The sequence below is a fragment of the Lithobates pipiens genome, unplaced genomic scaffold (assembly GCF_037356315.1).
Source record: "Lithobates pipiens isolate NorthernLeopardFrog02 unplaced genomic scaffold, aLitPip1_a1.2 Scaffold_22, whole genome shotgun sequence".
Lineage (NCBI taxonomy): Eukaryota > Metazoa > Chordata > Amphibia > Anura > Ranidae > Lithobates > Lithobates pipiens.
The window spans coordinates 243138668-243165848 of record NW_027507784.1 but is presented as its reverse complement, the minus strand read 5'-3'; the positions used below and the strand labels follow the sequence as shown (position 1 = coordinate 243165848).

Genomic DNA, 27181 nt, shown 5'->3' with positions numbered 1-27181 from the left:
GGGTCCGCTTTGTTCTTTGGTGTGGGTCTTTTAGTTACGATTGCAAATGAACAGCATGGCAGGTCGACATATGTCTGGTCAAGCATGTGGTGCCCAAGCGGCTGATGTTTTGGCCACGCGAGATGCTCTTGAGACATATGTTGCAAATAGCAGCGGTGCGATCTGAAGCACTCCTCTCAAAAAAGGCCCACACCAAAGAACTTTTGCAATAAAGTGCAGAGGCAGCGCCCTGCACATGCGGAGCTGTCAAGGACATTCTGACCACCCGGCTGTTCCCAGAAATCTTACCTGCAGAATCTCCAGCAGAAGAGCCAACCGGCACACACTAGTGCACGTTAACACAGGTGGGCGCACGTGGGTGCGTGAGGGCGCACGCGGGTGCACGCTAACGCTGTCGGGTGCACACTAATGATAATGGGTGCACGCTGGTGCGCGCTAATGATAATGTGAGCGTGGGAACGCACACAAGTGTGCGTGCGTGCGCACAGGTGTGCGCGGGTGCACGTGAGCACATGCGGACACGCAGTATGATGGATCTTGGCGCCAAAGGGGCTATTTAAAGGGACCTGTCACCTTGCCTCCCTGCTGTCCGGTCTACAGCGTTCCTGAGATACCCCTCTGCTATACCTTACTTGTTACCTGATACCTGTTACCCGGCTTGCCTCTGACTACCCTCTGATTGCTGCCTGCCACCGACCCCGGCTTATCTTGACTATTCTTCTGCCTGCTGCCTTGATACCTCTCCAGTCCGCCTGTGTATGACCCGGCTTGTCTCCGCCTATGCCTTGCCTGCCACTTTGGTGCTGTTCCTGCCTACCAGCATCCAACCCAGCCTGCTTGAAGATCTGCTAGTGTCCTGATCTACAAGACACCTTCCCCTTTGTTCCGGTGTTCCTGCTGCTCCTGCTCTCCACTGATCCCGGGTTCCAGCCTGCATCTGGTTCCCCATCTGCTACTCGGAGTCCGGACCAGCCCTTGCATTTGTGAGCTGCCAGGCACTTGTGTCCCTTCTGTGCTCCTGAACATCTGTCTGCTCTACCAGGAGTTCTCGAGCCAGAGGAATACGAGAAGCCGCTCCCTCCATCCATGGGCTCAACCATCAGGTATGTGACAGCACCGGACTCTGAACTCTGTTTTCCAAGCCATGTCTCAGCTCTATGAAGACCCACAACTGACAGCCACTGCGGAAGTGGCTCTACACTCTCTACAGCAGGGCTGCAGACCAGTGGAGGACTATGTGACAGAGTTTAGGCGTTGGAGTTCCGATACCAACTGGAACAACGCCGCTCTGCGTTACCAATTTCGCATGGGTCTTTCAGAATCTCTGAAGGATGAATTAGCCTGAGTTGGTATTCCAGAGACTTTAGACGCCCTCATTAACTTATCCATCCAGATAAGCGTCTAAGAGAGTGAAGAGCTGAACGTTCTGCTGGTCCTTCTCGCCCAGTCTGGATGCTCCCTCGTGTACCCGGTTTTCTGCAGTCGGCCACTCCTGCTCCAGTAACTTCTACTCTAGACTCCTCCGAGCCGATGCAGCTAGGCCTTCTGCGTCCTTCGCTTACACTGGAGAAACGGCAATGCAAATGAGCTAACAACCTCTGCCTCTACTGTAGAGAACCTGGGCACTATGTGAGGACCTGTCCTGTCAAGCTCCGTAAGTTCCTCACCACTTCCTCTGTTCCTGCTTCCGCTTTGTCTAACAATGCTTCTCACCTGGCTGTCTCCACTCTCTTACAGCTCCCAGGAGGGAATATCCAGGTCACCGCAATTATTGATTCCGCAGCCTGCAGCGGTTTCATGGACTTGACTTTTGCCACCTGACACCATGTTCCTTTGCGGCCCAGAGCGAAAGGACTTTCAGTTCACTTGGCCGAAGGTTCAGCTCTTAAATCCGGGCCAGTCACCCAGGAAACAATGACTCTGTTAACCACCATCTTCAAGAATCGTCAAGAACTGTTGTGCCTGGACATTATCGAATCCCCTTTATTCCCCATGATCCTTGGCATGCCCTGGCTGAGGGCCCATAACCCACAGATCGACTGGTCTACTGGGAGAATCAGCTTCCCTTCTACCTACTGTAACCAACACTGCCTGTTAAAGACTACTGAAGATCCCTCGTCCTTATTATGTTTGGAAGCTGACATGGAGATCCACCAATCTGTTCTCGAAACCTATCACAGTTTCCTGGATGTCTTCAACAAGAAGGGTGCAGATACTCTCCCTCCTCACCGGCCATTCGACTGCCCGATCGAGATCCTCCCTGGAGCCGAAATTCCTTTTGGGAGAATCTTTCCCTTAACAGAACTGGAGTTGGGGACTCTAAGAACTTATATTGACGAGAACCTAGAAAAGGGGTTCATCCGGCCTTCTACCTCCCCTGCAGGAGCAGGAATCTTTTTTGTAGAGAAGAAGGACCACTCGCTGCGTCCTTGCGTGGATTATCAGGAACTCAACAAGATCATGATCAAGAATCGGTATCCTCTTCCCTTGGTACCCAAACTATTCCAAAGACTAGGGACTGCAGCAATATTCACCAAATTGGATCTTCGCGGGCCTACAACTTAGTCCGCATCCGGAGTGGCGAAGAGTGGAAGACTGCCTTTCGCACCCGGTTCAGACATTTTGAGTACCTGGTCATGCCCTTCGGACTGTGTAATGCCCCTGCCACATTCCAGCACTTTGTGAACGATATTTTCAGAGACTACCTAGACGATATTCTGATTTTCTCTCCTTCTCTGCCCGAGCACCGTGAACACGTTAAGAAAGTGTTAACAAGACTGCGATGCCATGGCCTACACGCCAAACCCGAAAAATGTGTGTTCGAGCAGCATTCAATTCCTGGGATTAATCATCTCTGTGGGGGGTATCCAGATGGACTCTCAGAATTTCTGCCATTTTGGACTGGCCTGCTCTTACGGATAAGAAGAGCGTCCAGCGTGTCATGGTTTTCGCTAATTTTTACCAGAAGTTTATTAAGCGATTTTCCGCTATCATCTCCTCCATCACGGAACTCACGAAGCAAGGTAGCCGTTTCTGTTGGTCATCCGAAGCCAAGAAAGCCTTTTGTAGCCCTCAAGAACCTGTTTACATCTGCATCAGTCCTCAAGCATCCTGATCCGGTGTTACCTTACATTCTAGAGGTAGATGATTCCTAGATTGCAGTAGGGGCAGTACTTTCTCAGAGACAAGGACCCAAGGCTCTCTTACACCCAGTTGCCTTTTTTTCCCGTAAATTATCTGAAGCTGAGAGGAACTACGATGTGGGTGACCGGGAGCTATTGGCCATCAAGTCTGCACTGGAAGAATGGTGGTACCTTCTGCAGGGAGCAGCACTTCCAATCCTTATCTACACTGACCACAAGAATCTCGAGTATTTGAAGGTCACGAAGAGATTGAAACCACGTTAAGCCAAGTGGGCACTCTTCTTTACTCGATTTTCTTTCCACATTACTTACAGACCGGGGTCAAAAAACACCAAGCCAGATGTCCTCTCAAGAATGTTCAGCGAGTCCAAGGCCTCTTCGTCTCCAGACACCATCCTGTCTCCAGGAAACGTTCTTTTGCTTCAGGAGGACTTGTTGGCCCAGATCCAACAAGCTTCTCATTGTGCCTCTCCTCCATCTGATATCACGCTGCAAGCAAGGGGTGATCTGTTGTGGCATCAGGATAACATTTTTGTACCCCAGGACGTGCGAGTTGCTGTTCTCAGTGCTGTTCTCAGTGCCTGCCATGATCACAAGTTAGCCGGCCATTTCGGGGTGCTCCAGCGTATGTTTTGGTGGCCACAGTTAACAAAGGACTGCAGGAATTACGTGGAGTCTTGCACTGTCTGCACTCAGAATAAGAATAAGGGCAGCAGATCCAAAGCCTGGGGTCTGCTGAAGCCTCTGCCCATTCCTGAAAGACCATGGAGGATGATCTGCATGGATTTTATCGTCAAGCTGCCTCCTTCTGAAGATCACTCTACCATCTTTGTGGTTGTGGATAGACTTTCTAAGATGGTGCATTTTCTCCCTATGAAGGGTACCCCTTCTGCTGCCGAAACAGCCAAGGTCTTCATCAGAGAGATTGTGAGACTTCATGGGATCCCTGCAGACATTGTTTCCGATCGAGGGGTGCAGTTTACCTCAAAATTCTGGAGGGCGTTATGTGGTTCCCTGGAGATTAATCTCTCCTTTTCTTCAGCCTACCATCTGCAGACTAATGGCCAGACAGAGAGGACGAACCAAACACTGGTACAGTACTTGCAATGTTTTTCTTCTTTCTCTCAGGATGATTGGGTTCCGCTCCTACCTCTCGCTGAGTTTTCATACAATAACTCTGTCCACTCTGCCACCAAGCAAACTCCATTCTTTGCAAACTATGGATTTCATCCCTTGTTCCTGTCAAGTAGCCTTCCGGAATGCTCGGTACCTGCGGTTTAAGAGACTTTAGCCTTTTTCAGTGCCAACAATAAGCTTCTCCAGGAAACAATGTCCAGGACCCAGGAATACTATAAAGAAATCTTTGATAAGAAGAGGAGGGGGGGAACTTAACTTGGAGCCTGGAAATCAAGTTTGGTTATCAACCCTGAACCTGAAGTTAGCATGTCCTTCCAGGAAATTGGGTCTTAAGTTTGTGGGTCCCTTTCCTTGAAGAGGACTTATACCTGTGACTTATGAACTACAGCTTCCAGAGTCATTCCAGATTCATCCGGTTTTCCATGTGGCTCTACTCAAACCCACTGTCCCGGATCCCTTTGTTGGCGGAAACACTGGTCCGCCCGAACCTATTCTGATTAATAGAGAATTTGAGTTTGAGGTGGAATCAATTCTGGACTGCAGGAAGAGACATGGTCAGGCTCAGTACCTGGTGAAGTAGAAAGGGTACAGCCCAGAAGATAATTCATGGGAGTCCAACATTCACGCTGAAAGACTAATTCTGGCCTTCAAGAGAGCGCACCCAACTAAGATGGCTCAATTGGGCATCCGGAGGCTGCCCCTTGGGGGGGGCACTGTCAAGAAAGATGTTCTGACCACCCGCTGTTCCCAGAAATCTTACCTGCAGAATCTCCAGCAGAAGAGTCAATCGGCGTACACTAGTGCACGTTAACGCAGGTGCGCGAGGGCACATATGGACGCACGCGGGTGCACGTTAATGCTGTCGGGCGCACGTGGGTGCATATTAACGCTGTCGGGCACATGATAATGTGAGCGTGCAAATGCGTACGAGTTTGTGCGTGTGTGCACAGGCGCGTGTGGACACGCAGCATGACGGATTTTGGCGCCAAAGGGGCTATTTAAAAGGAACCTGTCACCTTGCCTCCTGAGAGACCCCTCTGCTATACCTTACTTCTTACCTGATACATGTTACCCGGCTTGCCTCTGACTACCCTCTGTTTGCTGCCTGCCACCGACCCCGGCTTGTCTTAACTATTCTTCTGCCTGCTGCCTTGGTACCTATCCAGTCTGCCTGTGTATGACCCGCCTTGTCTCTGACTACGCCTTGCCTGCCGCCTTGGTGCTGTTCCTGCCTACCAGCATCCAACCCAGCCTGCTTGAAGATCTGCTAGTGTCCTGATCTATAAGACACCTTCCCCTCTGTTCCGGTGTTCCTGCTGCTCCTGCTCTCCGCTGATCCCGGTTCCAGCCTGCATCTGGTTCCCCATCTGCTACTCGGAGTCCGGACCAGCCCCTGCATTTGTGACCTGCCAGGCACTCGTGCCCCTTCTGTGCTCCTGAACATCTCTCTGCTCTACCAGGAGTTCTTGAGCCAGAAGAATATGAGAAGCCGCTCTCCCTGCATCCGTGGGCTCAACCATCAGGTACGTGACAGGACCTCTGCAGTGTGATGCAGTCGGTGTGCTGCCCTTAAGCTGGCCCCTGGAGGGCATCCTGCCATCGTTGGAGATATGTCTCCTCCTCCTCCGCCTCTCTCCTATCAGGCACCCACGTGGAGTCAGTGCTGTCCTTCTTGGGCATCCCCTCTCTCTGGGCTCACGTTACTGCCTTCTTCTAGCTGGGTATCATCATCAGAGCCTTCAAAGCGCTGGGTATCTTCATGGAGCATGTACCCAAAACTGTACTCAAACAGTTTGGGGGACTCCTCAGGAGGACATGGTGGGGCTAGGGAAAGAGTGACTGATGCCATTGAGACAAGGGAAGAGGCTGCGTTGGCAGCTGCTTTGCCAGTACCCTGAGCCTGGGTGAGAGAGGATGAGGACGGCTTGGTCATCCACTCTACCAAGTCTTCGGCATGTTGCGGCTCAACGCGTCCAGCTGCCGAAAATAAGGACAAGCGTGTCCCATGGCCAAGTGCTGATGAGGATTCACCGCATCCACGACCAGCACTGTTGCCTCTAGACACAGAGCCTGCTTGCCCTCTTTTATTGGCCCGTGACGGTCTGCCTCTCCCTGTTGGCCTTTCCAGACATACTAATGGCCTGCAGGGAGATGTAGCTGCCCAAAGCTGGGACGTATATACTGATTATACTGCAGCTAGCAGAATCAACTGCCTGCCTGTAGTATTATTACTATGAAAACACCAGCAATTAGGGTAGCTTTAAGTGCACACTGTGCAGATTACACAATACACCGACTGTAATTACTGCAGCTGCCTGCCTGTGGTATAGGATCAGCAGAACACCAGCAATTGGGGTAGCTTTAGGTGCACACTGTGCAGATGACACAGTACACTGACTAATTGCTACAGCTGCCTACGGGTAGGCTCAGCAGAACACCAGCATTTGGGGTATCTTTAGGTGCACACTGTGCAGGTGGCACAATACACCGACTGTAATTGCTACAGCTACCTGTAGTATAGGACCAGCAGAACACTAGCAATTGGGGTAGCTTTAGGTGTACACTGTTCAGGTGGCACAATACACCGACTAATTGCTGCAGCAGCTGCCTGTGGTATAGGATCAGAAGAACACCAGCAATTGGGGTAGCTTTAGGTGTACACTGTGCAGGTGGCACAATACACTGACTGTAATTGCAACAGCTTCAAATGAAATCTCTCTCTCTGCCGACGCAACACACTACGCAAGGCAGCCGCGTAGGTAGCCTTATATAGTGTGGGGCATGTACTAAACCCCTTGAGCCATAATTGGCCAAAGCCACCCTGGCTTTGGCCAATTACAGCTCGCTGTACAGGCGGCGCTGTGATTGGCCAAGCATGCGGGTCATAGTGCATGCTTGGCCAATCATCAGCCAGCAATGCACTGTGATGCCGCAGTAAATTATTGGCCGTGACGTACCACTCGAATTTGGCATGAACAGCCCATAATGTTCGGAATTCGCTGAACAGGCGAACAGCCGATGTTCAAGTCGAACATGGGTTTGACTCGAACACGAAGCTCATCCCTAGTGTACAGCTTGTATAACAGTGTAAATTTGCAGTTCCCTCAAAATAACTCACATTTGTAATCAGAGCCCTCCACGACACCTGAGAGCAACCTAACTAAGACCTGCATTGTGCCTCGGCCTGTAGGTCAGTATACCTGAAAAGAGGGCATACCCTGTATGAATACCTGCTTGATTGTAAATACCGAGAAAGTGGGAACCAGGAGGGTGGGTACCCGGAAATAGTCACGGACGTCGTCACAGCCAGGGAGGGAGGCTTAAATAGTGCCCGGGCTCCTCCCACAAATACAGGCTGGCCTGCGGCCAGCCTTACAACTTGTAATCAGAGCCCTCCACGACACCTGAGAGCAACCTAACTAAGACCTGCATTGTGCCTCGGCCTGTAGGTCAGTATACCTGAAAAGAGGGCAAAAAGACACGTGGATAGGTGAATAAATAGAGTGTTTAATGGTGCTGCACAAACCGAGATTCATTTAACAAAGAGGCAAACGCCCTGCTGACTTCTTCCTGTGGATCGGGGATATACCTGCTAAAACAGGAGGAATTCCAGCGCCCCATGTGCTTAATGATATGAGGGGGCACTCCCTGTTTGGATGCGGCAGATGCTGCCCCGATTCTGAATGAATGACCCGTAAACGATTTGGGGTCCAACCCCAACTTGGCGATTAACAACCTAACATGTGTCATGAACTGTTTGGATGTCAATGGATCGGATGGAAATGGTAACAACGGGCTGTGCTGAGGAGATGCCGCAAAAAACACGCCAAGCGCATCAAGTACCTGGAGTGGACACCACCTACTGCTGGTACCATAGAACTTAACTACATAACCCTGACCCACCTGCTTGGTCTTGTTATTGTTAAGCTGCAGAGCGAAGTGGTCCGAGAACCTGCTAAGACTACCCTTGGACAGAAAAGGTGCATGATTGCTGACCCGTGACACCTCCCCTGGTCTGAGGAACCCAAAGAAACTTAAATATACCGCTGCTTTGATCACCAGACTGGGACCTACACCAAAAGGGGATGCCGAAAGTAAATCCGAAATGTCCCGAACCATCCGACCGGAAATGGGCAGCCTGGCCGCCCGGGCCTGACCCTGAGCTTTCTGCACACCCCTCAGCAAGGCTTTGAGAGGGTGAGTGGCAAAAATGGACGGACTAGCAGGGTCTTGGATGGACCTAAAATGCTGAATGCCTGCAAGATAAGATTTGATGGTACTGGCGGACAAAGCCAACTCGCTGTGGCAATAGGCCGCAAATGCCATGACAGAACGGATATCCCACGGGCTGCTAGAAGGATGCAACTTCAAAAACCTGAGAAAACTCCTCCACCCCGTGGAGTAGGCTTTAAACGTATTGCTGGACAAGGATGCGTTGGTTAAACCGATCGCCTGTGTCCAGAATCTTGTCAGTCCATGGTGAGAAGGCAAAAAGGAGGGACTGGCTTGCCCAACCGTTCTGCTTCCGGATGCTGTAAGAAAAATTGACTGAATTTGAAACGTGACAAAGCATCGGCCGCCCTGTTGAAATCCCCACTGATGAATTCCCCCTGAAAATGGAACCTGTGAGTCAACCCCAACCATGTCAATCTGCGCATGAAGGCCATGATGGCCAGGGACCCTGACCTGCCTTTGTTGATGATGTTGGCCGTGGCCTGATTGTCCGTAAAAAAAATAACTGAACTTCCCGTCCAGACCGCCCCCAAGTGACAGCTACAGCCACAATTGGGTAGATTTCAAATAAAGCCGAAGTCTGAGCAAATTTTGGTAACTGAAACACCTCCGGAGGCCAACGACCAGCCAGCCATTCCGCCCCACACATGGCCGCAAACCCTCCTGACGCCGCTGCATCCGAGAACACCCTGGGTGAAGAGCTGGAAGGCTGCGGCACAAGCAATGAAATGCCATTCCAGTCCCGCAAAAAGTGATCCCACATGATCAGGTCAGCGCGTGCGTCAGCTTGCAAGCTGACACGAGTGTCCGCATCCTGGCTGAGGGGCAAGAGGGCCAAAAGTCTGGAAACAAAAGCCCTGCCTTGCGGAATGATTCGCATCGCATGATTGAGCATGCCCAAGAGTGACTGCAACTCCTTTTTTGAACAGACGGAAGAACAAACAAACGCATGGATGGTCAGACGTATTCTGTCCAGCTTCACCTTGGGCAAACTTGCAATCATGCGCCTGGAATCCAGCGTGATGCCTAAAAAATTAATGACCTTGGCGGGACCTTCCACTTTGTGGACAGCCAATGGCACGTTCAGCTCTGTAAACAAATCCATGAGATACTGCAGGTCCCTAGGAGCCCTGGATGGATCCTCCACGAGCAAAAAATCGTCGAGATAGTGCACCACCCCCTGGCAGCCTTTGTGATGACCCAGGATCCAATGGAGAGCCTGAGCGAAAATATCGAACAAACAGGGACTGCTTTTGGCCCCAAAAGTTAATTTTGTGGCAAAATAATAACAGTCCCGCCACCTGATGCCATGCCATTGCCAGAGTGCCGCACTGATTGGGAGTAACTTGAACGCATCAGCAACGTCCACTTTGGATAACCAAGCCCCTTGACCCAACTGAAGAATAAGCTGAATGGCTGAATCAACCGAAGAATACTTCAAAGAAAACTCTTCCGAAGGAATCAGTGAGTTGATGCTAAGAATGCGTGAACAATGAGGAGCGGACAAATCGTAGATGAGACGGTATTTATTTGAAAATTTGCCACATACAACCCCAATGGGGCTAACCCTCCACATGCCGAACGGAGAGGAAGAAAAAGGCCCGATCACAAAACCTTTGGCAACTTCTACACCCAACAATTGATCAACTAATGAGGCATGTTGGTCAGCAGACACAAGGTTTCTACACTCAAACGTTTCCGTAGGCAACGTGATCAACCCTGTGTGGAACCCAACCATGAAGCCATTCAACAAAAAATCCCTGACCACCGTGGATGGATGATCCTCTAAATAATCCCCTAAAGCAGCAACATTCACCCGGCCTAGTCATGTGGTCCCAAATGGTTTGACCATGCAGGACGATTTGGGATGAGCCCGGAAACAATTAGAACACACATGCAGGAGTCTGCACTGATTGTAATTGCAGCCAGCATGATTGAAATTATTGCAAACCTGTGATTTTCCTAAAAAATGAATGGTCCTACCCAGCTTGTCCACCTGGCCTGAAGGACCCGTTGAAGAAACACCAACCCCCTGTCTGCTAACCCCTGATGGACCCGGGCCTCAACCACCGGACACCAAGCAGCGGTATGCGTTGAAGACTGACAGGAGCTGCATACCGGGGACTTCTGATTGGCAAAATGTCTGCTAAAAAGCTCCATGTCAACGTTGCTCCAACACATGACCACCTGGAACTGAGTCCAAGTGGCCGCCACCTTGGCCGAAAAGGAACGGTGATAGTCATAGAAACTGCAGCCCCCATACTTATGAGCCAGATCTACCACCTTGTGGAGATATAGGTCCAACTCCACCCTCCTATCCGGACTGACCGCGCAAATGATGTCTCGGAAGATGCCGAAAGCCAGCACAAACTCAGCCACATTGAGCTTGCGATTGAGTCTGGGGTCTTTGACTTTCAGCACAACCGACACCTCACCGCAAGCATACGATTTGTTCTCAGTAATGTCTTGCGATGCAATTAGTAAGGAGGCTAGATTCACATCCTTCCCATCCAAAATGTCTCTCTTCAAATTGGCAGGAATGAAGTGAGACGGTGACACAGATGGGGGAGCTGCCAACGGTGATGGAGCTGTGAAAGGCAGGGGAATGGCCATGTTACCTGTGAGAGCACCGGAAAGGACTGGAGCTGGGGACACAGGAAGCGCCTTCGTTCTGGCCGCATGCGCTTCCACCACCTCCATTCTATCCTGCATCTGGGACATGGAAGTGGATAATGAGTTCAACAAAGCATGAATCTGCGTAAGAGAATTCTGCACCGAAACCTGCGACATGCTGTTATCGGGGAGTGGCTGACCCGTGCTGGATTGCAATAGTCTAAAAAGTTCAGCCTTCCTGGCAGTGGCTGGAAAAAAAATCCCCCTGCGACGAAGTTCTGCCGTGAGCCTGGGCACCGTCCAGCTCCTTAATGAAAGGGTGCTGCCATGCACGACCCCCCGGTGACAGATGGCGGAATGAACGCAAATTCGTCACTCTCAGAAACATGTGACATGATGAATCTGCGGTAAAAGCACAAGAACATGAGAAACTACATACTGACCCGACCCCCCCCCCCCCCTTTTCTCCCTGAAAGTACAGACCTAACCATGCCAAGGATGTAATCATGTAACAATCAGCGCATGAATGAAAACCTGAAGCGCCCCCCCCCCCACCTATACCTGAATGAGTGTGCTGAGAAAGCCCGAGCAACCTGCGGCGCTACAACAGGTAAATTAATAACGAACACTCAGGGCTAAGAACAAAATACCCACAGAGCGTGGTGGGTACCGAAATAAGCGTATGAAGTGAAGTGCAACGTATGACGTATGAAATGTTGGCCGCGAGCCTGTGAACCTATGCAAACTAAGTGAATCCTGGCCCGTAAGGATCTAAAGACGAGATGAAAACCTGACCTGCCCCATGTGAAGAACCCATGAAACCTGAAAGAAACACATGCACCTTCTGTTTGCGAAAAGTTGCGACAAGACGAACGAGTCACCCGCAAGGTAATGTACCTAACATGAGTTAACACGGACAGAAAATCAAGCACATTACTTACCCTGCTGAAGAAATGAAGCGCCTGACAAACCCCTACTAACCCTGACACCCCCCCCCCCGCCTCCCCCCATCCCTGAACACACCTGAGTATGGCAACCAAAGCACGGCTTCCTGACAATCCTACAACGCCTGAGCTAGGAACAGAACCTGTGGAGCAAACGTGAAACCTTGAAAAAAAAAAAAGTGCAAAGCCTGGATGGCCATCAGATGCCCCCCCAACACCCCCACCCCCCTCACTGACTGAGCCCACAATGACCATGCCGCATGCCCCAAACGCCCCTGCATGCGCCTGACCGCCCTGAGATGCCCCCAGTGATGCCAAGCAATCCCCCCCTCAACGACCCTCCCCCCACGGTAAGACCACCAGACAGCTAAGTAGCTGCCCCCGCCATGACCCCGTCGACCTACGACTGATGAGGAATCCTAAATGTGTAGAAAAAATGCTAACCACATGCGTCGTGCTTAGGACCTGAATGAGTGATGCGAACGAATGAATGAATGAACAATCCCTAACGCGTATTTGAGAGAATGCTGTGATGAACCGCACCGTGGCACCACCCATGGCCGATGAACCCCACCTGTCGCATGCGTGACTGTGCGAGTACCTGGCATGGCTGAGACACATGCGACCGGGGCACTGCCCTGTACCCTGACACAGAACCAGCAATGTACCTGAAGGAAAAAAGAACAGCAGACTGACCAGCCAGCTTGTGCGGGGGGAGGGGGGGGGGGGCTGTATCTCCCCTGACGGACGTGCCCCCCCCCCCCACGGAACGGCGGCCGTGCTGAAAGGAAATATGCCTTCCTGTGGGCCAGAAACATGCCCCCAATGATCCACCAGTGATGGTCTTCCCCTATGGAATGAGCCCCACCATCAGCGCCATCGGCGCCATCCGCACCACCGCTGATGTCAGTGCCATCCTCCCCCACCCCCCCTCCAACGCCACCTACCTCCCGCTAGTCCAACAGCCCGTCCGCCTCGCTCTACGAAAGGCCTGGTGCTGCGGTTTGCAAGAACCACGGCTGGAACGCAAACCGGAAACCATGATACCGGAAGTGAAGTCGTGACCCGGAAATAGTCACGGACGTCGTCACAGCCAGGGAGGGAGGCTTAAATAGCGCCCGGGCTCCTCCCACAAATACAGGCTGGCCTGCGGCCAGCCTTACAACTAGTCTCTAATCCGCTGGCAACAAAAGTGAAAATGTACAAATTGGGCCCAATTAGCCATTTTCCCTCCCCTGTGACTCCTTAGTGTTACAAGGTCTCAAGTGTGAATGGGGAGCAGGTGTGTTAAATTTGGTTTTATCCCTCACTCTCTCATACCGGTCATTGGAAGTTCAACATGGCACTTCATGGCAAAGAATTCACTGAGGATCTGAAAAAAAGAACTGTTGCTCTAGATGGCCTAGGGTATAAGAAGATTGCCAGGGCCCTGAAACTGAACTGCAGCATGGTGGCCAAGACTATACATTGGTTTAACAGGACAGGTTCTACTCAGAACAGGCTTCACCATGGTCGACCAAAGAAGTTGAGTGCACGTGCGCAGCATCATATCCAGAGGTTGTCTTTGGAAAATAGACGTATTACTGCTGCCACCATTGCTGCAGAGGTGGAAGGGGTGGCGGGGGGGTCAGGCTGTCAGTGCTCAGACCATACGCCACACACTGCATCAAATTGGTCTGCATGGCTGTCGACCCAGAAGGAAGTCTCTTCTAAAGATGATGCACAAGAAAGCCTGCAAACAGTTTGCTGAAGACAAGCAGACTAAGGACAAGGATTACTGGAACCATATCCTGTGGTCTGATGAGACCCGGATAAACTCATTTTATTTGGCTGATGTCAAGCGTGTGTGGCAGCAACCAGGTGAGGAGTACAAAGACAAGTGTGTCTTGCCTACAGTCAAGCATGGTGGTGGGAGTATCATGGTCTGAGCTGCATTAGTGCTGCTGGCACTGGGAAGCTACAGTTCATTGAGCGAACCACGAATGCCAACATGTACTGTGACATACTGAAGCAGAGCATGATCCCCTCCCTTTGGAGACTGGGCCAAAGGGCAGTATTCCAACATGATAACGACCCCAAACACACCTCCAAGACAACCACTGCCTTACTAAAGAAGTTGAGGGTAAAGGTGATGGACTGGCCAAGCATGTCTCCAGACCTAAACTCTATTGAACATCTGTGGGGCATCCTCAAATGGAAGTTGGAGGAACACAAGGTCTCTAACATCCACCAGCTCCGTGATGTTGTCAGGGAGGTGTGGAAGAGGACTCCAGTGGCGACCTGTGAAGCTCTGGTGAACTCCATGCCCAAGGGGGTTAAAGGAGAAGTATGGAAATGCAAAAATAGGTAGTACATGCTACCCAAATACCTGCATTGCATTTCTTTTTCTCAGCCCTTTAGTTTTTGCAGAATAGTCTTTTGAAGATTCCAGAATCAGCCTCTAATGCCCTGTACACACGACCGTTTTTCCCTGTTCGAATGAACTGCAGGTTTTTCAGACGGAATTCCGCTGAAACTGTCTTGCGTACACACGATCACACCAAAGTCTAATTGTCAAGAACGCGGGGATGTACAGCACGTACGACAGGACTAGAATAAGGAAGTTCAATACTCAGTAGCCAATAGCTTCCGTCTTGTACTTGCTTCAGAGCATGCGTCGTTTTTGGTCTGTCGGAACAGCATACAGACGAGCGGTTTTCCCGATAGGAACATGTTCCATTTCTAGGTCCGTCAGAATTTTCGACGTAAAAAGTCTGATGGGGCATACACACATTCGGAATATACGATGAAAAGCTCCCATCTGACTTTTTCTGTCAGACATTTCGCTCTTGTGTACACGGCATAACAATTATCTCTCAGTTTAAAAGTTTGCAGGGGGTGGATACAGCTCCACAATCCACCCACTCCTTCACTCCCTACCTCTGGAGGACATGTGGGTGTGTTTGGTAAAGAGGTGCACACCCAGGCTGCTATCTAGAACAAGCATGTTCTTCACGTGCCTCTGTTTCCATGGCAGCATGTCCCCAGCTAAAACCTGGAAACAGAGATCGTGTGATACAAGCAGTGAAGTCCTTGCATTTCTCTGTTATCTGCAAGCTCTCCTCTGCAAGCTCTGCAAGACTCCAACACCTCTTTCCTGGGCTTTTATGTTCCTGTGTCCTCCTAATTACCCCCCCCCCCCCTGTCCCTTCACTCATTCAAAATCCATGTCACGTCTCCTTCAGCCGATGGGGGGGGGGGGGGGGGTCACTGAAAACTTCCCATGTACAGAAAAGAGCACTGGCGAGCTCTCTACACAGAGCACTGTGTTATATCACAAGAGGAGACATGGTAAGGAGCATAGTAACATGTGCCCTGTTTCTGTTCTCTGAAATGTACACAGTGCTATGTGTAGAGAGCATACCTGTCTACAGTACATAGGAGAGGGAGACTGACAACTCCCCCACATCTAAAGTGACCCCCGATATGTCTCCAGAGTCTACTTTATTGTACATACAAATCATCCCTCTCCCACTGATCCTTACCCCCATCACCATCCCTCTCCCACTGATGTTATCCCTATGCTCCATCTCCTGTACTCCTATACAATCCCATCATCCCCATCCCTTGTACTCCTATACAATCCCATCATCCTCATCCCCTGTACTTCTATACAATCCCATCATCCCCATCCCTATACTCCTATACAGTCCCATCATCCCCATCCCAGCACTCCTATACAGTCCCATCAACCCCATCCCCAGCACTCCTGTACAGCCCATCATGCCCATCCCCTATACTCCTATACAGTCCAATCTCCCACATCCCCTGCACTCCTATACAATCCCATCATCCCATCCCCTGCACTCATATAAAGTCCCATCATCCCCATCCCCTGTACTCCTGTACAGTTCCATCATCCCAATCCCCTGTACTCCTATACTGTCCCATAATCCCCATCCCCTGTGCTCCTATACAGTCCCATCATCCGCATCCCCTGTACCCCTATACAGTCCCATCATCCCCATCCCCTGTACTCCTATAAAGTCTCATCATCCCCATCCCCTGTACTCCTATACATTCCCATCAACCCCCATCCTCTGTACTCCTATACAGTCCCATCATCCCCATCACCTATACTCCTATACAGTCCCATCATCCCCCTCCCCTGTATTCCTATACAATCACATCACCCCAACCCTTTGTACTCCTATACAGTCCCATCAACCACATCCTCTGTACTCCTATACAATCCCATCATCCCCATCCCCTGTACTCCTATACAATCCCATCATCCCCATCCCCTGTACTCCTATACAGTCCCATCATGCCCATCCCCATCCCCTGTACTCCTATGCAATCACATCATCACCATCCCCTGTACTAAAAATAAGTTTAGCACCAGCCACTACTGTTAGGTAGAAATATAAGTTTACATTAACGGTGCATTGCTTATTTTAGTTATATTTAACTGTCTATTTTTGCTTGCCTTTATGCATATAAACATTAGATATGTCTTTAGAGATCAATGATCTTTATAACTAGGGATGAGCCGAACACCCCCCGGTTCGGTTCGCACCAGAACTTTCGAACGGACCCCAAATTCGAATGAACTTTAGAACCCCATTGAAGTCTATGGGACTCGAACGTTCAAATGAAAAGTGCTAATTTTAACGGCTAATATGCAAGATACTGTCCTAAAAAGGGTTTGGCGACCTGGCTCCTGCCCCAGGGGACATGGGTCAATGCCTAATATGTTTTTAAAAATGGCCGTTTTGGCGGGAGCACTGATTTTAATGACGATTAAAGTGAAAAAAAAAGTGAAATATTCCTTTAAATATGGTGCCTGGGGGGTGTCTGTAGTATGCCTGTGAAGTGCCACGTGTTTCCCGTGTTTAGAACAGTCCCTGCACAAAATGACATTAAACGGAAATAATACCATTTAAAACTGCTTGCGGTTTTTATGTTATATCTGGTTCCTGCAATATGGTTGAAAATCATTGAGAAAACTGGCATGGGTAGCCCTCCCTGCCCATTACCAGCCTATTTGGGTCTTGTACGCATATTAAGGGGAACCCTGTACCCATATTAAAAAAAGGAAATGCGTGTGGCCCCCAGGCCCTATATACTCAGAACAGCAGTATACAGGCGGTGCAAACAAGACAGGGACTGTGTAGGTTTGTTGTGTTAAGTTGAATCTGTTTGTAATTTTCAACTGGTACATTTTTAAAGTGTAGCTCCAGTCAAAAAAACTATTTTTAAGCTTTTTGGAAAACATAGGGAAGGGTTATCACCCCTGTATAATTTGTTTTGTCGTCCATCTTTTTTCATCTCACTTGCTGTTGTCTCCTTCCGTTTGCAAGTAGGAGATGTTTGTAAATTGGATGTTTGAAAGTAGGGGCCTGCCCTATATGCTCTGCAGAAATGGCGGAACAAGGTGTTGGTTTTGCCACAACATTGTAAGCCCTCAAAGTGACTCTTGGTGGGCGCGCCCTGCTGTGAACGATTATATCAAGAATTGTAATTACATGCCATTGTTGAACAGTGGTAGAAAAATTGACCTTTGGTGGTTGTGGTGCTGGTGCCACAACACTATAAGTCCTCACCGTTACTCTGGGTGGGCACAGGAAGGGGCCCTCCTGTGAAATATTATATCAAGAATTGTAATTACATGTCCCTGTTAAACAGGGGCAGAAAAATGTGGCCTTAGGCACTGCTGCTGGTGCCACCACACTGCAACCTCTCCCATATACTCTAGTTTTATTGCAGGAATTAGCCCTGCTGCAAAGCATTGCATCAAAAATTGTAATTAAACGCCCCTGTTAAATAGGGGCAGAAAAATTGGGCCTTAGGCACTGGTGCTGGTGCCACCACACTGCAACCTCTGCCATATACTCTAGTTTTATTGCAGGAATTAGCCCTGCTGCAAAGCATTGCATCAAAAATTGTAATTAAACGCCACTGTTAAACAGGGGCAGAAAAATTGGGCCTTAGGCACTGGTGCCACCACACTGCAAACTCTCCCATATACTCTTGTTTGATTGCAGGAATTAGCCCTGCTGCAAAGCATTGCATCAAAAATTGTACTTAAACGCCCCTGTTAAACAGGGGCAGAAAAATTGGGCTGATGGCATCAACCAGAACCAGAAATGTTCTTCCAACATATCAGCGGAGGAGGAAGAGGATAGACAATCAACATAACAGGACAGTCACTCAGCATCAGCATAGGCAGTCTTGAAGGGATGTGATATTTCCAAAAAAATTATTCTGTTACATCAGCTTCAGGTGCTTGGTAGCTGTGGGTGATCCAAGACTGATTCATCTTGATGAAGGTCAGTCGATCAACTGATTCGGTGGACAGGCGCACCCTGTGATCGGTAACAAAGCCACCAGCAGCACTGAAGGTGCGTTCCAAAAGAACGCTGGATGCAGGACAGGCCAGTAGCTCAATTGCATACTGTGCAAGCTCTGGCCAGTGATCCATCCTCAAGACCCAGTAAGCCAGAGGATTTTCGGTGGGAAAGGTGTCCAAGTCTGACCTTGCCCCTAGGTATTCCTGCACCATGTAAATCAGACGCTGGCGATGGGTGCTGGAACCGATCATACCTTGGGGCTGCGGACTAAAAAATTGTCTGAAAGCATCAGTCAGACGGCCACCTTCTCCACCGCTCCTTCTGACCGATGCCTCAGCAACACGTTGTCCAGGACCAGGAGTTTGTAACCTCCCAGTCTCTGGGAACGCGTTGCACAGACCTTTCTGCAAGGCCTCCCGGAGATGTCTCATCCTCTGCTCCCTCTGCGATGGCAAGATAAGGTCGGCAACCTTACCCTTGTACCGTGGATCAAGGAGAGTGGCCAGCCAGTAATGGTCCCTCTCCTTGATCCGAAGAATACGAGGATCCTTTTGCAGGATCAGGGAGGCCATGCAGCGTAGGTTAGCTAAGGCATTCGGTCCGGAGTCCTCTGGGTCACTAAGGACAACATGATCCGCAGCTACCTCCTCCCAGCCACGTACAAGTCCACGTGTTTCTTGGGACTGTAAATCATCCCTACAAGACTGCTGCTGCTGCTGCTGAGTGCCAGTCTCCACCTCCATGCTGACACAATAATCCTCCTCCTCCTCTTCCTCCTCCTCATCCTCTTCCTGTGTGATGGGTGGCACAGCAGGAACACTGTCTGGATAAAGGGGGCCTTGAGAGGCAAGGAAGTCCTCCTCTTCCTGCCTCTGTTCTGCCTCAAGTGCCCTGTCCATTATTCCACGCAGCGTATGCTCCAAGAGGTGGACAAGAGGTACAGTGTCACTGATGCATGCACTGTCACTGCTCACCTTGTGGCCTCCTCAAACGGTGACAGGACAGTGCATGCATCCCTGATCATGCCCCACTGGCGTGGTGAGAAAAAACCGAGCTCCCCTGACCCTGTCCTGGTGCCGTAGTCGCACAGGTACTCATTGATGGCCCTCTGCTGCGTGTGCAGCCGCTGCAGCATGGCCAATGTTGAGTTCCATCTGGTGGGCATGTCACATATAAGGCGGTTCTTGGGCAGGTTCAACTCCTTTTGGAGCTCAGCCAGCCGAGCACAGGCATTAAATGATCGGCGGAAATGCACACAGACTTTCCTGGCCTGCTTCAGGACATCCTGTAAGCCGGGGTACCTGCCCAAGAACCGCTGCACCACCAGGTTAAGGACGTGAGCTACACAGGGCACATGGGTCAGTTGTCCCTGTCGGAGGGCGGAGAGCAGGTTGGTGCCATTGTCGCAAACCACCATTCCTGGCTTAAGCTGGCGTGGCGTCAACCACCTCTCGGCCTGCCCCTGCAGAGCTGACAAAACATCCGCCCCAGTGTGGCTCCTGTCCCCCAAACAAACCAGCGCAAGCACGGCATGGCATCGTTTTGCCTGCGTACTTGCGTAGCCCCTGGAACGCCTACGGAGCACCGCTGGTTCTGAGGACAGAGCACTGGAAGAGGCCATGGAGGAAGAAGAAGAGGAGGGGGTGGAGGAGAGAGGTGTGTCACAACCAATAGTAGCATTTTGGAGGCGTGGTGGCGGAACAACCTCCAACACTACTGCACCTTGTCCTGCATCCTTCCCAGCTGCCAGAAGAGTGACCCAATGGGCCGTGAAAGACAGGTAACGTCCCTGTCCATGCCTGCTGGACCATGAGTCAGCGGTAATATGCACCTTACCGCTGACCGCCCTGTCCAGCGAGGCAATGACATTGCCTTCCACATGCCGGTAGAGAGCCGGAATCGCCTTCCGTGAGAAAAAGTGGCGTTTGGGGACCTGCCACTGAGGAACCGCACATTGTACAAACTCACGGAAGGGGGCCGAGTCTACCAACTGAAAAGGCAGCAGTTGAAGTGCTAGCAATTTAGCCAAGCTAGCATTCGACCGCTGGGCATGTGGATGGTTGGGAGTGAACTTCTTTCGCCGGTCCAGCAGCTGGGGCAGGGACATTTGCCTGCTATAATCGGACGTGGGTGTACCGCTAGCAGAGTTCCCGGAAGCACTTGGCTGTGACACACCTAATTCTACACCTTCATTCCTCTCAGAGCAGGTTTCAGAGAGGACTGAAGGTCTAGTGGGGTTGGAGATGCCAGCTGATGAGGAGCAAGGAGAGGTCCGCTTTGTTCTTTGGTGTGGGTCTTTGAGGTACGCTTGCCAACGAGCTGCATGGCAGGTCAACATATGTCTGGTCAAGCATGTGGTGCCCAAGCGGCTGATGTTTTGGCCCCGTGAGATACGCTTGAGACATATGTTGCAAATAGCAGCAGTGCGATCTGATGCACTCGTCTCAAAAAAGGCCCACACCAAAGAACTTTTAGAATAACGCGCAGAGGCAGCGCTCTGCACAGGCGGAGCTCTGCGGTGTGATTCAGTCGGTGTGCTGCCCCTAAGCTGGCCCCCGGAGGGCATCCTGCCTCGTTGGACATGTGCCGCCTCCTCCTCCTCCTCTCTCCTTCCAGGCACCCACGTGGAGTCAGTGTCCTCATCATCCCCTCCCTCTTCATCGCTGTAGCAAACCTGGCAGTATGCTGCAGCTTGTGAGACATGACTGCCAGATTGCTGTCCTTCTTGAGCATCCCCTTTCTCTGCGCTCACGCTACTGCCTTCCTCTAGCTGAGTGTCATCATCAGAGCCCACAAAACACTGGGCATCCTCCTGGAGCATGTACCCAACACTGTGCTCAAAGAGTTCAGGAGACTCCTCAGGAGGACGTGGTGGGTCTAGGGAAGGAGTCACTGATGATGACATTGAGAGGAGGGAAGACGATGCGTTGGCAGCTGCTTTGCTAGTACCCTGAGACTGGGTGAGAGAGGATGAGGAGGATGAAGAGGGCTTGGTCATCCACTCTACCAAGTTGTTGACATGTTGCGGTTCAACATGTCCAGCTACCGAAAAGAAGGACAAGCGTGTCCCATGGCCTTGTGCTGATGACAATGCACCGCGTCCACGACCAGCACTGTTGTCTCTAGACACAGAGCCTGCTTGCCCTCTTATCGGCTCGCGCCTGTCTGCCTCTCCTTGCTGGCCTTCCAGACATGGTAATGACCTGAAGGGAGTTGGGTAAAAAAGCAGTTGGGTAGTGTATATTGTGCTAGAGGCACACAACACCCACTAACTCCTGCAGATGCCTTTATTATAGAACACCAGAGATAAAGGGGTATATACAGATGTATACTGTGCTGTGCTGGAGGCACACACAACTTCCAATAACTCCTGCAGATGGCAAGTGGTCTCAAATAGAGAAGAGCTATGTAGGTGGATATAGCGGTATGTACTGGGTACAGAGCATGCAGACAGCACGCACTATCTCCTAACACTACTGACTGCAAGCTCTATAGGTGAGGTGAATATAGCGGTGTATACTGCGGTCAGGGCACGCAGACAACAACCACTACACAACAGCAAGATCGAAAATCGTCCGAAAACGATCGGTGTGTACTGTGTTGAAGGTACACAGAACACCCACTGCTTCAGACGCCAACACACTACACAAGGCCGCCGCGTTGGCGGCCTTATATAGTGTGGGGCGTGCACTACACAGCCTGAGCTATGATTGGCCACAGGCATCCTGCCTGTGGCCAATCATGGCTCTCCTCGCTGCTGGTGCTGCGATTGGCCAAGCATGCGGGGTCACAGTGCATGCTTGGCCAATCATGAGCCAGCAATGCACTGCGCCATCGCAGTGCATTATGGGCCGTGAGCGCCACACGAATTTGGCGCGAACGGACCAAAATGTTCGGACTTCGCCGAACGGACGAACAGCCAATGTTCGAGTCGAAGGTATGTTCGACTCGAACACGAAGCTCATCCCTATTTATAACTAAACTGAGCTTAGAAGAACCTCATCTAAAGCCATTTCTGTGCGAAACCTTATAAAAAAATGTAATTCATGTTTGATAAATGTGATTTTTACAGTCTGGGTAATACTTTGTTTGTTTCTGTTTTATAACAGTGTATTGGTATTCTAGCTGTTAGGAATTTTACATTTTTACAGTTTGTTACATTATCAGAGTTAAAGAAATGTACATAGTGCTTACCAACTAACATATTATTTACATATACCCTCTAAAATGCTTAGAAATCAACTCACCTTTCCTTTGAGTAAGCCATTTGGTCCAATGACCTGTTTAAACAAATGCTGCCCAACATGTGCATCCACTGCAGAAAGAGGATCATCCAATAAGTAAACATCACAGTTCCTGTACACAGCCCGAGCGATGCTTATTCGCTGCTTCTGTCCACCTGACAAGTTTATGCCCTAAAAAAAAGAAAAAAATTATCTTTATTTCCTGTTACATTCTTTCTCTGTATTAATACAGTAGCCAGAATCAAAATGTAAAATATTTAACAAATTATAAAGACTGTATGATGATCATTACAAAATAATAATTTTCTTTACAGCAATACTTACTTTTTCCCCTATTTCGGTGTTCTCGCCACCTGAAAGAATTTGTAGGTCAGGCAGCAATGCACAACCCTGAATGACACTATCATACCAGTCTTTGTCAAAATGCCTTCCAAAGAGAACATTGTCTTTAAACGTTGCATTTGGAATCCAAGTCTGTTGCGGTACATATGCAATAGAGCCCTATAAATAAGACCAGAAAATGAAGGAAAATACACATCAGTATGATTACTATACACAATGAAATATATGAAATGCAAATGTAAAAAAATCACCTAAATGTAGGTCTCATTTACCAGATGCTGAAAACTCCTGGGTAGAGTAAAACAGCTTTTCATGCAAACAGCATACAGCTTCCATGGTCACTGGCTTACACCATCTATGCTTCACTAGTAGTCCTTCACTATGTTGGGAGCCTCACCTATCCTGCAGTGAGATATGTGAGGTGAAAGGACAGCACCAGCAACCATAGAAGTTAATTGGTTTGCATATTAGAATATTCTGCTATTTGCAGATATACTCTGTGACTCATCCCTCGGACAAACCAAATGCCCAGGGAAGTAGAATCTGCTGTATGGTTCCTTAAGCTAAAACATGGTAAATTGGCAATCCTTCGTCATTATTATAGGTTAAACATTGAACACCCCTTTCTGTCTGCTTACCTCAATCTAAAATAACCCATCATCCCCTGCTCCAGATGTTAATTTATCGGTATGGCCAGGTAGTGACCTGCTGCAACATTTATACTCAACCATAACATCATTTTTAAACTGCCCACGCCTGTGCAGTCAGTCTCCATAACCGTTTCCAACCTCAAAATTAAAATTGTGTTTAATCTATCTACTTACCTTGTGTGCCTTGAATCAATCAATAAAGATGACCATAAAATAAATGTATCATCTTCATTCTTGGATATTTCACACCATTCCGAATATTCTGGTTTCATTAAATATTAATGGAATCTAAAATTAGAACAGCCAGGTTAATACAAACCTTTAGGGCAATGGTACCATCCACCTTTTCCATTTCACCAAGTAATGCAGAGAGAAGTGAAGTCTTTCCACAGCCAACCTGACCAACAACAGCAACCAATGAACCTTTCTGGACAGATAAATTTATGCTGAAACGGAATAAAACATTGCATTATGATTTTTATATGAAGAAAGGGAACACCAATTTTGAAGGACCACAATTGGGTACAATGTTGTGCTCTAGTAACCCTATGCAGTTAATACATTTTATAATATTATTATGCATATTTAAATCAGTCTACACGAGTAATATCTCAGTAAAAAGTGGGGCCTGGTGAGCTCTGTCTGCGCCTCATCTCCATAAAGCTTATCAGCAGAGGGAAGCAGGAAGTGCTCTGGAATTTGCTGGTAGAGGGCTGTGCTGACTTTGCACTTGATAAAAAACAGTGGATCAACACCAAGAAAATACATGGCTCCCCAAATCATCACAGACTGTGGAACTTTCACACTGGACCTCAAGCAATTTGGTTTGTGTGCCTCTCCACTCTTTGTCCAGACTCTGGGAACTTGATTTCCAAATTGAATGCACAATTTTCCAGTCTGTAATGATTTGGAGAGCCATGTCATCTGCTGGTATTGGTCCACTGTGTCGGCGGCGAGATTGACACGTCACTGGCCCCGTCACCTGGTGTGGACTTAAAGGGGAAGCCCTATGCCGAAAAAATGGCGTGGTGGTCCCCCCCAAAGTCCATATCAGACCCTTATCCGAGCACGCAGCCCGGCCGGTCAGGAAAGTGGGTGGGGACAAATGAGCCCCCCCTCCTGAGCCGTACCAGGCCACGTGCCCTCAACATGGGGGGATGCTTTGGGGAAGGGGGGGCCATGCGGCCCTTCCACCCCAAAGCACCTTGTCCCCATGTTAATGAGGGCAAGGGCCTCTTCCGGACAACCCTGGCCATTGGTTGTTGGGGTCTGTGGGCGGGGGGCTCATCGGAATCTGGAAGCCCCCTTTAATAAGGGGGTCCCCAGATACCGGCCCCCCACCCTATTTGAATGAGTATTGGGGGTACAATGTACCCCTACCCATTCACCTGGGGGAAAAAAATTTAAATAAAACACAAAACAGGGTTTCAAAATAATTTATTGCACAGCTCCGGGGGTCTACTTCCGTCTTGGGGGTCTTCCCGCCGGACTCCTCCGCTATCTTCTGCGGAGAAGTCCAGTGAGAAGACCCTGCAAGACAGAAGAAGACCCCCGGAGCTGTGCAATAAATTATTTTAAAACCTTGTGTTGTGTTTTATTCACATTTTTTTCACCAGGTGAATGGGTAGGGGTACATTGTACCCCATACTCATTCACATAGGGTGGGAGGCCGGTATCTGGGGGCCCCCTTATTAAAGGAGGCTCCCGGATTCTGATAAGCCCCCCACCCGCAGACCCAGACAACCAACAGCCAGGGTTGTCGGGAAGAGGCCCTTGTCTTCATCAACATGGGGACAAGGTGCTTTGGGGTGGGGGGCCACAGGGCCCCCCTTCCCCAAAGCACCCCATGTTGAGGGCACGCAGCCTGGTATGGCTCAGGATGGGGGGTCGCTCGCTCGTCCCCACCCCCTTTCCTGACCGGCCGAGTTGCGTGCTCGGATAAGGGCCTTATATGGACCTTGGGGGGGACACCCACGCTGTTTTTTCGGCTTAGGGCTTCCCTTTAAGTTCATACCAGGTGACAGGGCCAGCGACGTGTCAATCTCGCCCCCGAAGGCGCCGACATTGACCTCCTGTGCTAATCCCGTCTACCTGGAGCCGCGTTCAAAATGAACAGACTTTTCTCCCCGTGTGTGGGAAAGTTCGTTCATTTCAAAAGTCCGGCTGACTAGCACATAGACGGCCAGATTGTCCGCCGGACTATGAGTCAAAATTACTTTCTAAGTTCGCCAGACTTTTGGGAAAAAAGTCAGCCGAAGCCCACACACGGGCAGATTGTCCGGCGGATAGTCTGGTCCGCCGGATAGTCTGATCGTGTGTATGCGGCATTAGTGTCAACGTCACTGAAGAACTTGCTTACTTGACTGCATCCAGAGAATAGCCATTCGCAACTGGATGATCACTCAGGTTGGACAATCCTTCTCTCACAAGGCCTAGCAGCCAACAAGGTGTTTACTCAGGAACAAGTCTCTGCCACAGACATTGCTGTAGAACATACAAGATAATGTCTCTGCCACAGATGTTGTTGTAGAACATGTAGGAAAACTAAGCTTGAAAAACTTGTAGGATACCTGGTTCTTTCAGCCAGCTTGGCGATATCCACAAGACCAGATTCTCTCGGTTACTTCAGCTCTTCCAGGCTCTCACTAAGAAGCCAACCCGTACGTGGACTCCTTCTGAAGAGTCCTCTCCCCTTGAATGCTTGAAGTCACTGGGTCTCTCCCGAACCGGAGACGGCACCCAACCACCTCAGAATCCTTCTCTTAGTTTCCTTGCCTCAGGCTAGCCAGCCCCGAGACATTAAAGTCGGGTGGATCCTCACTCCAGGCCATAGCCTTCCTGGGGGCTGGTCAGGAGGACCAGGACCATGAAGTCAGTACCTCATTCTGGACTGGAACCCTGAGCCACGTGACGTCCGCATCTTAAGTACCCTCTCCCAGAAAGCACAGCGAAAGCGTCACTCCCACTGGGCGGGCTCCGAGAGAGAATAACTTAAGCACCTAACCAGCAGACCATAGTTCCATGCCTACCAGAAGAGACAGTGCCCCCTGTGGCCAGGCTGAACATCTCACGGTCCAGTCAGACTGATGCTGAAGTCTAATTTAGATAATAGCACCTAAACCAAACTGCGGTTTAGGCAATTTTAACTTTTGAAAAAAAAAAATGCATAGCGCGTGCTCTTCAGGAGCCGCCACTACATAAAGAAGCATTTTTAGACTTGCCAGGTCTAACTAAAGTCATAGAGCATGATATTATCACAGAACCAAGAGTCAAAGTTTGTGCCCAGCCTTACCGTATCCCAGAGGCTCAGAGGAAGGCCATTCCAGAGGAAGTGAAGAAGATGTTAGACCTGGAGATTATTGAAGAATTGCAGAGTGAGAGGTCAAGCCCGATTGTGTTGGTACCAAAGCCCAATGGGACTCTGCGATTCTGCAATGATTTCTGGAAATTTAAGCTTCAAGGTTTGATGCTTACCCAATGCCCTGCGTGCTTATTGAGAGTCTAGGTCAAGGCAGGTATATCAATACATTAGACCTTACTAAG

The 27181-nt window shown here is 49.8% G+C and overlaps 1 protein-coding gene across 1 annotated transcript in view; it reads right to left on the bottom strand.

Annotated features, from left to right (window-relative positions):
* LOC143924555 (multidrug resistance-associated protein 1-like) overlaps positions 1 to 27181 on the bottom strand; it is a 435651-nt gene that overhangs the window by 185530 nt on the left and 222940 nt on the right. The window contains exons 17-19 of the mRNA XM_077448932.1: positions 23958 to 24084; positions 22971 to 23147; positions 22650 to 22817 (exon numbers count right to left, since the gene is read on the bottom strand). Coding sequence (XP_077305058.1) covers positions 22650 to 22817; positions 22971 to 23147; positions 23958 to 24084 — 472 coding nt within the window. The remainder of the gene's footprint in view (positions 1 to 22649; positions 22818 to 22970; positions 23148 to 23957; positions 24085 to 27181) is intronic.